The 11825-nt window shown below is 40.9% G+C and overlaps 2 gene segments (V, D, J or C); both read left to right on the forward strand.

Moving 5' to 3' along the window:
* The first annotated feature begins 3399 nt into the window (after positions 1-3399).
* On the forward strand, positions 3400-3958 carry LOC134482038 (T-cell receptor alpha chain V region PHDS58-like). The segment is given in 2 exon segments: positions 3400-3549; positions 3645-3958. Coding segments are annotated over 2 exon segments (360 nt in total).
* Positions 3959-10650: 6692 nt separating this feature from the next.
* Positions 10651-11175, forward strand: LOC134482039 (T cell receptor alpha variable 22-like). The segment is given in 2 exon segments: positions 10651-10702; positions 10880-11175. Coding segments are annotated over 2 exon segments (348 nt in total).
* The last annotated feature ends 650 nt before the right edge of the window (positions 11176-11825 follow it).

The raw sequence follows: 11825 nt of genomic DNA on the forward strand, positions 1-11825 counted from the left end.
AACCCCTTCCAACCTCCCTGCCCTGAAATTCTCTTACACTGGGGGGTCCATCCTTGGGAGAACCAAGGGCTTCTCCTCTCATTGGTACACAACAAGGCCATCCTCTGCTACATATGCAGCTGGAGCCATGGCTCTGTCCATGTGTACACTTTGGATGGTGGTTTAGTCCCTGGAAGCTCTGGTTGGTTGGTATTGTTGTTCTTATGGGGTTGCAAACCCCTTCAGCTCCCTCAATCCTTTTTCTAAACTCCTCCAATGGGTACCCCATTCTCAGTTCAATGGTTGGCTGCCAGCATCCACCTCTGCATTTGTGTTCTTTTAGTGTCTGTGTGACATCTGCCCAGTATCTTCTGGCTTTTGTAGTCTCTGGTGAGAAGTCTTGTGTAATTTTGATAGGTCTTCCTTTATATGTTACTTGACCTTTTTCCTTTACTGCTTTTGATATTCTTTTCTGTTGTTGTTTTGTTCATTGGGTATTTTGACTACTATGTGACAGGAGGAATTTCTTCTCTGGTCCAATCTATTTGGATTTCTGTAGGCTTCTTGTATGTTTATGGGCATCTCTTTCTTTGGGTTAAGGAAGTTTTTTTCTATACTTTTGTTGAAGATATTTACTGGCCCTTAAGTTGTGAATCTTCACTCTCTTCTATAGTTATTACCCTTAGGTTTGATCTTCTCATTATGTCCTCCATTTTCTGGATGTTTTGGGTTAGGAGCTTTTTCGTTTCACATTTTCTTTGACAATTGTGTTAATGTTTTCTATGGTATCTCCTGCCCCTGAGATTCTCTCTTCTATATTTTGTAATCTGTTGGTGATGCTTATGTCTATGACTCCTGATCTCTTTTCTAATTTTTCTATCTCCAGAATTGTCTCCCTTTATTATTTCTTTATTGTTTTTATTTACATTTTTTGATCCTGAATAGTTTTGTCCAATTCCTTCAACTGTTTGGTTGTGTTTTTCTGTGATTCTTTAAGGGATTTTTGTGTTTCCTCTTTAAGGGCTTCTATTTGTTTACTTGTGTTGTCCTATATTTCTTTAAGGGAGTTATTTATGTCTTTCTCAAAGTACTCTATCATCATCATGAAATGTGATTTTAAATCTAAATCTTTTTTTTTCTGTGTGTTGGAATATCCAGGATTTGCTTTTGTGGGAGAACTGTGTTCTGATGTTACAAAGTAGTCTTGGTTTCTGTTGCTTAGGTTCCTGTGCTTGCCTCTTGCCATCTAGTTTTCTCTGGTGTTAGCTTGTCTTGCTGTCTCTGACAGTGGATTGACCCTCCTGTAATTCTGTGTGTCAGCACTCCAGGTCTGGGTACAGAGAGATGGGTCACAGGGTCAGCTCAGGGAGCAGGCAGAAACTGGAAGGATCCTGTCCCAGACTGCTCCAGGCTTCCTGTGCCCAGACAGCTCCAGGTGGGTTCCTCTAGGGCCAGGAATATGCGCAGAAGTGGTGGTGTCACCTGAGCTGTCAGGATTGTCGACACTTCTGAGAGTCCAACTCTCTTCCCCAAGGGATCTGGGTACAGTGTACTATGAGAAAAGGGTGAAGGCCATGGTCTTGAATTTTAAATTGTATTCTAAAAGTAAAAGATTCTGAAGACTGTTACTCAGCAAATACTCCTCAATTACAAATTTTGTTTACCAGGTGATGATAAAGTGTCCATAAATATATTTTGGATCTGGCTAGGATGCATGACTGAGTTGGACTTATTTAAGTGACCCATGGCCTTTAGCTAATGCTGGTTTATATTTTGAGTATTTTCTCCTTGGCTCCTTAATTCAAAATCACATGTTTGTTTCCAGACAGTGTCTGGTGTTGGAATGGGTATCTCAACTCCCTACATATGCAGTTGATATGTTTGGAGAGAATTCTGTACTTCTTGTGCTGTATTTAGCACAAACTTGCCTCACTGAATGGGCCTGTTAAGGTCTCAATTACATCATTTTGGTTGATCAACTTCTGTCTTATTTAGGGTTTCCATCGCTGTGAAGAGACACCATGACCAAGGCAAGTCTTATAAGAATATTTAATTGGGGCTGGCTTACAGGTTCACAGGTTCAATCCATTATCATCAAGGTGGGAGCAGGGCAGCATCCAGGCAGGTTGGCAATGAAGGAGTTTAGAGTTCTACATATTCTTCTGTAGGCTGCTAGGAGAAAACTGACTTCCAGGTAGCTAGAAGGCACACTTCCTCCAAAAAGGCCACACCTACTCCAGCAAGGTGCCACTCTCTAGGCCAAGCATATTCAAACTACCAGAATCATATGCATGCACACATACATGCTGGGTTCTGCAAATTGCCAAAGTAAACTGAAAGCCAGCAGGAATTGCTGGTCTTTGTTTTTGATGAGTTTCCTTCTTTCTGACCAAGTTTCAATGTGACTCTATCTCCTTCCATCTTCTTCAAGTATTTGTAAACCTGAATTCTTAGATGACTGTTATCTTCTAACTCTTGTGAATTTTGCCTTGTTTGAGGGGGATTTGAAAAAAAACCTGGAAAACACACACACACACACACACACACACACACACACACACACACACCCACCCCACAGGTTCATTTATAGACTAAACACTCACAAATTGCTGGCATTGATAAAGCCCCTCTTCCCCAGGAAAGACAATCACTACAAGAAAAAACAGATGAGAGAAGACCCTTGGGATGAATTTCCTTTTTGTTCCTGAAGTCAAAAAACATATGTATTAACACTGAGCCATTGCATTCCATTGACCCAGAAAAAACCTAATGTTTTTAATCCTGTTTCTTTCCCAGTGGATAGTACCTTAACCAGCCATAGAGGTCTCATAGTTGTAGTTCCTCTAGCTTTAGCAGTCAGCCTTTCCTATCTAGAGTCCTGTCTTGTCATTGACAGTAGAGGTAATCATTGACAGCAGAGGCAATCTAACTCCGAGTGTTTTTCATTGTCTCTGTGCTGCAGGGCATCCACCAAGGGCTATAGCTGTACCATAAAGCCTCACCATCATGGCTGTGCTAGTCATCCACACTCAGTCTGAGACAGTTGCATCTGAAGTCTAGGGTTTAGTTCAAAACCTGGTTTCATAAGGAATATTAACCAGCCATCCATGTCCACCAGATGCTAAACCTAATCCCTCATCATAGATTAGGAAAGGAGCAATGTGTTGTGAAAGTTTTGCTTTGTTTGTAAAACAGGAACACCACAGGAGGCAGAATGGGGAACCTCAAGACCCTTGGTTCCTCATGTGGCCTCCAGAGGGCGCTGCTGCACTCACTACTGTTCCTTCTTCCTTTGAAGATCTCCACCTGCTCACCGCATCCTTCTTGCAGTTGGCTCAGTATTTAGCAAAGGCAAGTGACAAGAATCAGATATTCAAAACTTTCCAGGCTCCTGTTTGCAGCATCTGTTTTTACCTGAGCAGGAGACCTCTCCAGCAGACCCTTCCTCATAAGAGCTTTCAAGCTCTTGCCTTCCTCAGTGATTTTCCTACCTATCCTATTCCTGAGAGTTCCAAGGCTCAACCATGTTCCTGGTGCTCCTCCCGGTGCTGGGGATAAACTTTCTCCTGAGTGAGTACAGCTTCCTTGTGATATCTGCATCTCTGCATTCTGACTGTCCTCACTGAAGACTGCACTGAACTTACTGACCTAATATTCCCTTCCAGGAGATGGCCAAGCTCAGTCAGTGACTCAACCTGATGTTCATGTCACTGTCTCTGAAGAAGCCTCTCTGCAGCTGAGATGCAAGTATTCCTCCTCTGTGCCACCTTCCCTGTTCTGGTATGTCCAGTACCCACAGCAGGGGCTGCAGCTGCTCCTCGGGTACTATTCAGGAGACCCCGTGGTTCAAGGAGAGAATGGCTTTGAGACTGAATTCAACAAGAGTGACTCTTCCTTCCACCTGCGGAAAGCCTCTGTGCACTGGAGCGACTCGGCTGTGTACTTCTGTGCTCTGAGCGCACAGTGTCTGAGTCTGTAGGGGGAGATGAACACAAACACCCATTTCAGGGGATTCTCAGACTCACGATTTCTATCCTTGAGGTTTATGAAGCATCTCTTTGGACTTGGTGAGGAGAGAAGTAAAGTTGAGCAGTCCCAGCTGTCTTTGCTCAACTAATTTCTACCTAAAATATCCACTGTCTGACTTTGTCTCAGAAGTCCTTTGTGTATTTTCAAAATTCTCTAATGTTCAATGATAATTGTTTTTGAATAAAGGAGACAAGAGTTATTGTCCATGAGAATTATTTTCTGAGTAGACATTATTTCAAGAGTGACTAGACGAAATGGCTGATAGTGGAATACCAGAATGTGGACATCAATTTCTCATTTTATGTGTTGCCTTTACAGAAATGATAGGAATGCTCCTCAATTTTTGTCCTAAAATTTGCCTTCTCTACTCAGTCTTTCATGCTGAATTCCTTGTATATTCTTCTTTCAATGCTAAATGTACTGATGAGAATTGGTCATAATATTTAAGTACTTCCATTTCGGAAAGAATTTGTTGCTTGTTAGTTAATATAAAAATTTACCAGAACCAGGAATTCTTAGAAATCTTTCATAATTATGTCATTCCTCACAACCACTAAAAATAAAAGAGAAGAATAATGAATTCTAGCTCATTGGTATTTTTTTCCAAAGCAATCTTCACAGTTATAAATGTATTCTTCTATTGTTGTTGTCACCTTAAATTCTTGAAATCTACTTGAAAAATTGTAGTATGATTCCTTCTGCGACTTTATTTTGTATGCTTATGAATATTTTATATGCACTGTCTTCTCCCTGATGTGTATGATTCCACCATGGGAACATCAGAAATCGATTCTTTCATCCTAACATCTCCATGTCCTGCTGAAATGCAGACAGGAGTCGCAGTGCTAGCACATTAGTGCTCGCTGGCTCCAGGACAGAACTTTAGTTTCCTCTCCTTCTACTGGTGATGATTGTACAAGAAGATATTTTACTTCTATGAACACAGCCTATGAGGATGAATGCTCAGGAGTAAACAAAAGGAAAAAAGGAAAAGTAAGAGGGAATTCTCAAGCTGTTGCTTGGCTTGAGAAATGCAAGTGAGTAGTCGCCATGTAACCGTGAGCACCTGAGTAGGATTTGCAGTGCACACATAAAAGTAGGGCACGGTGGCTGTGCTGAGAGGTAAGAACAGAGAGATCCCTGTAGCCTGATACTCAACCATCAATAATGAACTCCAGGCATCAGTGAGAGAGCTTGTCTAAAATATACAAGGTAGATAGCCTCAGAAAAATGACATCCAAGATTGACATCTGAGCTCCTCACGAATATGCACATATGGATAGCTAAACAAACATATTCATGCACATGCATAGTATTATTATATTATATTATATTTTATTATATTATATTATATTATTCCCAGCACAGAGTTAATACCTACCTCAGTGGTTTATGTTCCCAAATGAAAGTCACACAAACAGCCTTTAAATTTTAATACGCCTTAAGCAGTACAATAGCTGGATGACTGTCTATCCTCTATGCTGTTAGAATCTACCTCCTACCAATAACTCTGAGTTACAACTTACTAATTTCTATGTTCCATCTTGACTGATTTTGACCAAATTGACCAGCCCTCTGGGTCATGTTCTCCTGGTCCCTTATATGGTGGCACTGCTTCTCCCTCCTCACATTATTACCCCTCCATGGCAACTTCCGTGTCGTCCTCCTTCCTCCTTCTGGTAGTTCCAAGCCCAGGAAGCCTAAACCACACCAATGTCTCTCCTTCCCAGCTATTGGCTACGGGCATCTTTATTTACCAATCAGAATTAACTGGGGGTGTACTCCCAGAAGCTACAGGCAGACCCTCTCATCAAAACAATTTTGATGGACCCAATTGGAATACAAGCTACACAGACACAGACACAGACACAGACACACACAGACACACAGACACACAGACACACACACAGACACACACACACACACACACACACACACACACACCTACCTCTTCAGAATATGAGAAACAATATGCAAGGTTTTTCGCTAGTCTCTACATGTACACATGAACATGCACATACATACATACGTACGTACATACATACATACACACATGTGATTGCATATACCCTACATACTTAATTTGTGGCAAGCTCAGCACTGGACAAAAAAATGTTCTAATCTTATCTACAGACTAAAATCTGTCCAAAAAAATATGGATGCAGGGAAGTGGCTTGTCAAGCTCTACCATTACAGGGAAGGCAACTCCTTCATAATCCCTGCTTCATAAAACATCTGTCAGATATACTGAGGCAGAAAATGGGTACTCCAACATTGTGGAGACACAATTGTTGTGGGGACTGTCCAGCCAGTCTGCTTGTCTCTGCCATTTGTATAATATTTGGAAGCTGAGTCCCTGCCTACCCAGGTAAAATTTATTCCTCAGGTCTCTGATGAGATTGAAGACTATATAGTTATAGTCTTACTATAAGCTTAAGTTGTTTAGGATTTAAGATGATGATCTAGTCTAAGAAGGTCTTAGCATGGTAATGCTAGTTAGGATAAAATATATTTAGATAAAGAACTCTAAATATATCTATATAGGATGGATAATTTTACTTAGTTACCAAATTATATTTACTAGACCTTTAAATTGGGAATCTTCACTCTCTTCTATCCCTATTAGTCTTAGGTTTGATCTTCTCTTTGTATCCTGTATTTCCTGGATGTTTTTGGCTAGGAGCCTTTTATGTTTTACATTATCTTTGACGGTTATGTCAATGTTTTGTATGGTATCTTCTGCCCCTGAGATTCTCTCTCTTATCTCTTGTATTTTGTGTGTGATGCTTGCATCTATGAATCCTGATCTCTTCTTTAGGTATTCTATCTCCAGGGTTGTCTCCCTTTGTGCTTCTTTATTGTTTCTATTTCCATTTTTAAATCCTGGGTGGTTTTGTTCATTTCCTTCTCCTGTTTGGTTGTTTTTTTCCTGTAATTCTTTAAGAGATCTTTATGCTTCCTCTTTAAGGGCTTCTACTTGTTTACTTGTGTTGTCTTGTATTTCTTTACGGGAGATATGTATATCCTTCTTAAAGTCCTCCATCATCATCATAAAATGTGATTTTATACCTAAATCTTGCTTTTCCAGTTTGTTTGGATATCCAGTATTTGCTTTGATGGGAGAAATGTGCTCTGACGGTGCCAAGTAGTCTTGGTTTCTGTTGCTTAGGTTCCTGGGCTTGCCTCTCGTCATCAGGTTGTCTCTGGCGTTAGCTTGTCTAGCTGTCTCTGACAGTGGCTTGACCTTCCTGTAGTCCTGTGTGTCAGCACTCCTGTAGACCTGTTTTCTTTCAATCGGATTGGGAACAGACTAGACGATTTCCTCTTGGATCGGGAATGTGGGCAGAGAGTAGCCTACTCTGAATTCTCAGGAGTGTCTGCACTTCTTAGGGTCTAGCACCCCCCCCAACGGGGTTTGGGTGAGGGGAGCTGTGTGACCAGTTCAGTTCAGTTCAGTTCTGGACCCAGGCTTGACCCAGCATGTCACTGAGGGTGCTGGGTACCTGGAAGAGAATAGGGGACAGGAGACAGGAAGAAGGATGCCAAGACAAGAGTCTGATCAAGGTGACAATTTTATTTTCCCAAGGCTGAAGTTATACTATAACAAGGGTAACAGAGGGAGGGGGTAGTGTGACACATTTACACAGGCCAAGGACACAATATTTATACGATCGGGGAATGGGCTGATGTTGATAGAATGTCAGAAAGTTCACATGTTTGTCATATTAGTCAGCAGGATGTCAGTTTTTCAGAAAGGTTACAAGTCATCACATTGGGCGTCTTGATGTCAGATGTATTTCTCAGCAAGAGAATTTATCATATTATTATTCATCTTGACCACTAGATTTGTATTAGTCTTCTTCAGCTGGCTGGGGATTTTCCATGAACCCAGTCATACTTAAATCTAACTATAATAATAACATCACTAATGGAGGGCTTCAAGGGCATCGCTCCCAACACCAGCAGGTTTCTGCTGCTGACTGATCCTATACTCCTGTATTCAGAGGCGCTATGCAGTTTCATCTTGGGCCAGAGATGTGGGCAGATGTGGGCAGAAGAGGCGGTCTGTCATGTGGTCTCAGGATTGTCTGCACTTCTGGGTGTTCAGCAATCTCCTCCAAGGGATTTGAGTGCAGGGAGATGTTGGATCAGTTCAGTTCAGTCCCAAGATCCTTATGTTTCTTTTCAAAGGCATGGTTATTGTTATTTCATCTTTCTCCTTCTCCTTCTGTGTTGACATCCTTTCCTTTCCCAACTACCCTGGCTTCGTTTTTCCTATTTCTCCCATTAAATTTTCCTTGTCCTGCTCTTTCTTACTCTAGTGCTTCTCCCCAAACACATGATCCCTTGTACCTTTCTGGTCTCTGTGGTTACACCAGGTCATATACTTTATTTGAAAATTTGGAGCTAGGAACCTCTACCTTTTCCTATGGAGTTAGGAATTCAGTGGCAGAATATGCAGCCATTGTCTTTCCAAGCCTTGGTCAAGTCATTCATTACAATCATTTCTAATTCCATCGATCTTCCTGCAAAGTGTATGATGCCATTTTTCTTTACATTGACGAACATCCCATTACATATAGATACCACATTTTCATTATGCTCACTAGTTGAAGCACATTAGGGTGTTTCCATTCCCAACATACTGTGAATAGAACAGCATAGAACACAGCTAAGCAAGTATCTGGAGTGGGAGGTAGCATTCTTTGGACATATACCAAGAGGTGGCACTGGTAGGTCATGTGGTACAGTTATCTTTAGATGTTTGAAGATTTTTCACACTAATATCCAGAGTAGCTTCACCTCCTCCAGTAATGAATGTGGGTTCCTTTCCCCGTAGCTACCACTAGAAATTGCTATCAGTTGTTTTACTTTGTATTTTTTACTTGAGTGAGATGAAACTTCAAAGTTGTTTAAATTTCATTGCCCTGGTTGCTAAGGCTGATGAAAAAATTTCAGATGTCTTTTAGCCATTTTTATTTCTTCTATTGAGTACTTTAGACACCCTTGTCTTCTGACTTCTGCATTTCCTTCACCAGGATGCAAAGGGCTGATGTAATGAGGCTTGTGAGGATGGTCTGAAGTGACTTTGTTGGTTGTGTGGGTTCACTAGGGGGCACTGCAGGGTTCCTAGAAATTACTTTTTCTTAAGTTTCCCTGAGGTTTGAAGCACTGAGACGTGACATAAGGACATAAGGCAATCCACTCACAAAGAAAGGAGTAGGGATGATGGAGTGTAGCTACCTAGCACTACAGCCATTAGCACTTGGTCATTCTGTATGAAAGCAGAGATAGCTAGAGCCTGTTTAAAGGACAAATCTCTGAACAGATTTAAACAAAATAGAAACTCCTCTATTATGAGGATGGGCGCACAAGAGAAAAAAAATCTCCACTGCTTTCTATTTTTTAGTTTTATACCTAAAATTTCATAAAATCAAAGAACTAGAGATTATTGCAATATCTTTTATATCATATATAATAAATATAATATACATTCTAAATTAGAACAAAAGATAATAACTACTTCTTGAGCAGAAAGCTGGTCAATTTAATGTATGAAAAACTAGAAGGGAGAGAGCCTTACTTAATCTGACCAGTCGTCTGTAGCCTGTTCTGAATCAGTTTTGTTTTCCTAATGAGCACAGCAAAAGAAGCCAAGAGTTAGAAAATAAATCAAGGTGAAAACACAGACATGCCTTGTTTTTCTTAAAACTGTGTTGGGAACATTTTCTACGCATAAGAATATTTTAATTGCAAGAAATTATTTTCATTTTGTGTAGCACATTGCACGCTGATTTGTTACATTGTGTAATTTAAGAGTCCTATCAGGGCTTATCTAATTGGGTACAATGATCACACTTAAGGGTGGGCCCTACGCTCATCATTAGAAGACCAATATAGAATGAATCCAGTGGTGTCCTTGTGTCACATTTCTTAATTTGAGCTCTTTCTTTTTCCTTCTTCTTTGCTTCCTTCCTTTTTTCTTTTCTTTTTCTTGTCATACTGGTTTCATCTCTATTTTAGGGCTACATGCCTTGTGTTTTTATGGTTGTGTGTGTGTGTGTGTGTGTGTGTGTGTGTGTGTGTGTCTTTCTTGCTATTTTTATTTTAAATGTGTTTTAAGGGGTTTTTACTTGTTCCCCTGTTTGTTTGCTTTCTAAAGAGAGAAAAAAGAAAGGGCATAGAGTTAGGTGGGTGAGGAGGTGGGAAAGATCGTGGACGTGATGGAGGAGTAGAGACAATGACCAGATCATATTGTCTGGAAAAAATTCAGAACAACAAAACGTCAAACAGTCTCGCTAGGATTCTGCAAGGCTCTGCTTTACACACTGGAGCCATTACCTTCCTCACTGGCATTCTTCATTAATGTATTCCCCTTCCTCACACATTTCCCCCCAAACTCCTTATATTACACACTACATTCGAAACAGTGTCCTGGGCTCTACATCAATGCCCTCCACAGTCCTGGAGCAATGACAGTGCAGAGTCATGAGGTGGAGGTGGGTGGAGTTCCTTGTTCAGATGAATGAGGGAGCTCAGTGACTCAGAGAGAACCTGTAGTCTGTGAGCACAAGTTGTCTGGGCACAAGACTGACGCCCTTCAGAGCTGGAGAGAAGACATCCCAGCAAGTGGACAGGGCCATGGAGAGGAACCTGGGAGCTGTGCTGGGGATTCTGTGGGTGCAGATTTGCTGTGAGTTGTGCTAAGCTAAGTTCCTTTTAGGGATTCTCCAGAAATGTCGGTGGTGGAGGGGGAGAAAGTAGATGAAAATCTCCTGTGCATTCTTCCTCATGGGTGTTTCATGGGGTATTTGATTGATATGGGTGGATACCTCTCTTTAGTTCTGATTTCTTTTTCTGTTTCTAACAGGGGTGAAAGGAGATTCAGTGGAGCAGAGTCCTTCAGCCTTGAGTCTACATGAGGGAACCAGTTCTGTTCTGAGATGCAATTTTTCTATCACCATTACAACTGTGCAGTGGTTCCGACAGAATCCCAGGAGCAGCCTCATCAACCTGTTCTACCTGGCTTCAGGAACAAAGGAGAACGGGAGATTAAACTCAACATTCAGTTCTAAGGAGCGCTACAGCACCCTGCACATCAGCAATGCCCAGCTGGAGGACTCAGGCACCTACCTCTGTGCAGGGCAGGCACAGTGCTCCCAGTGAGCCTGCAGCCTGGCCACAAACTGCAGCTGGGTGTGCGACTACAACCCCTGCCACAGGAAGACTCTGCAGGAGGCTTTGCACAGCTGTGGCTTCATCAGATCTCCACCAATTATAGAGAATGCATTAGGAAAAATAAAAATCTCACTGCAGAAGCGCACAGTTAAATTCATACTGAATGATGCTGATTTGTAGAATGTTAAAAACTCAGAAACATCAGTGATTAAAATATACACCACACTTCATCAAATTCTTGTGCTTTTATCATAAAATATAAACCTCTCTTAAATAGTGCTGAGTCATTTGGGTCATTTCCCAAAATGAGAACTGAGAGCAATGGTTTCCATCCTCTGTTTAGAGAGCACCAACAACTCTTCCAGCTAATCTGCTCAACATGAAGTTAATAAGAGTACTAATTCCTGAAGGTATAATAAATTAAGTCATCAAAAGGCAAGACAAACAAATCTTATTATTAAATCAAGACATCGTTTCTATTGTTTTTACATTTTAAAAATATAATACATTTAATTATGTATTATAAAAATATTTTGCTTTAGAAAGAATCAAAGCCAAAAGTTAAATTATAAATTACAGAGACCTTATTTGCAACTTTTATCACAGTCCTGCTTTTAGCAATGGATCTACCAAAATGT

Source organism: Rattus norvegicus, chromosome 15 (assembly GCF_036323735.1).
Source record: "Rattus norvegicus strain BN/NHsdMcwi chromosome 15, GRCr8, whole genome shotgun sequence".
Taxonomy (NCBI): Eukaryota; Metazoa; Chordata; class Mammalia; order Rodentia; family Muridae; genus Rattus; species Rattus norvegicus.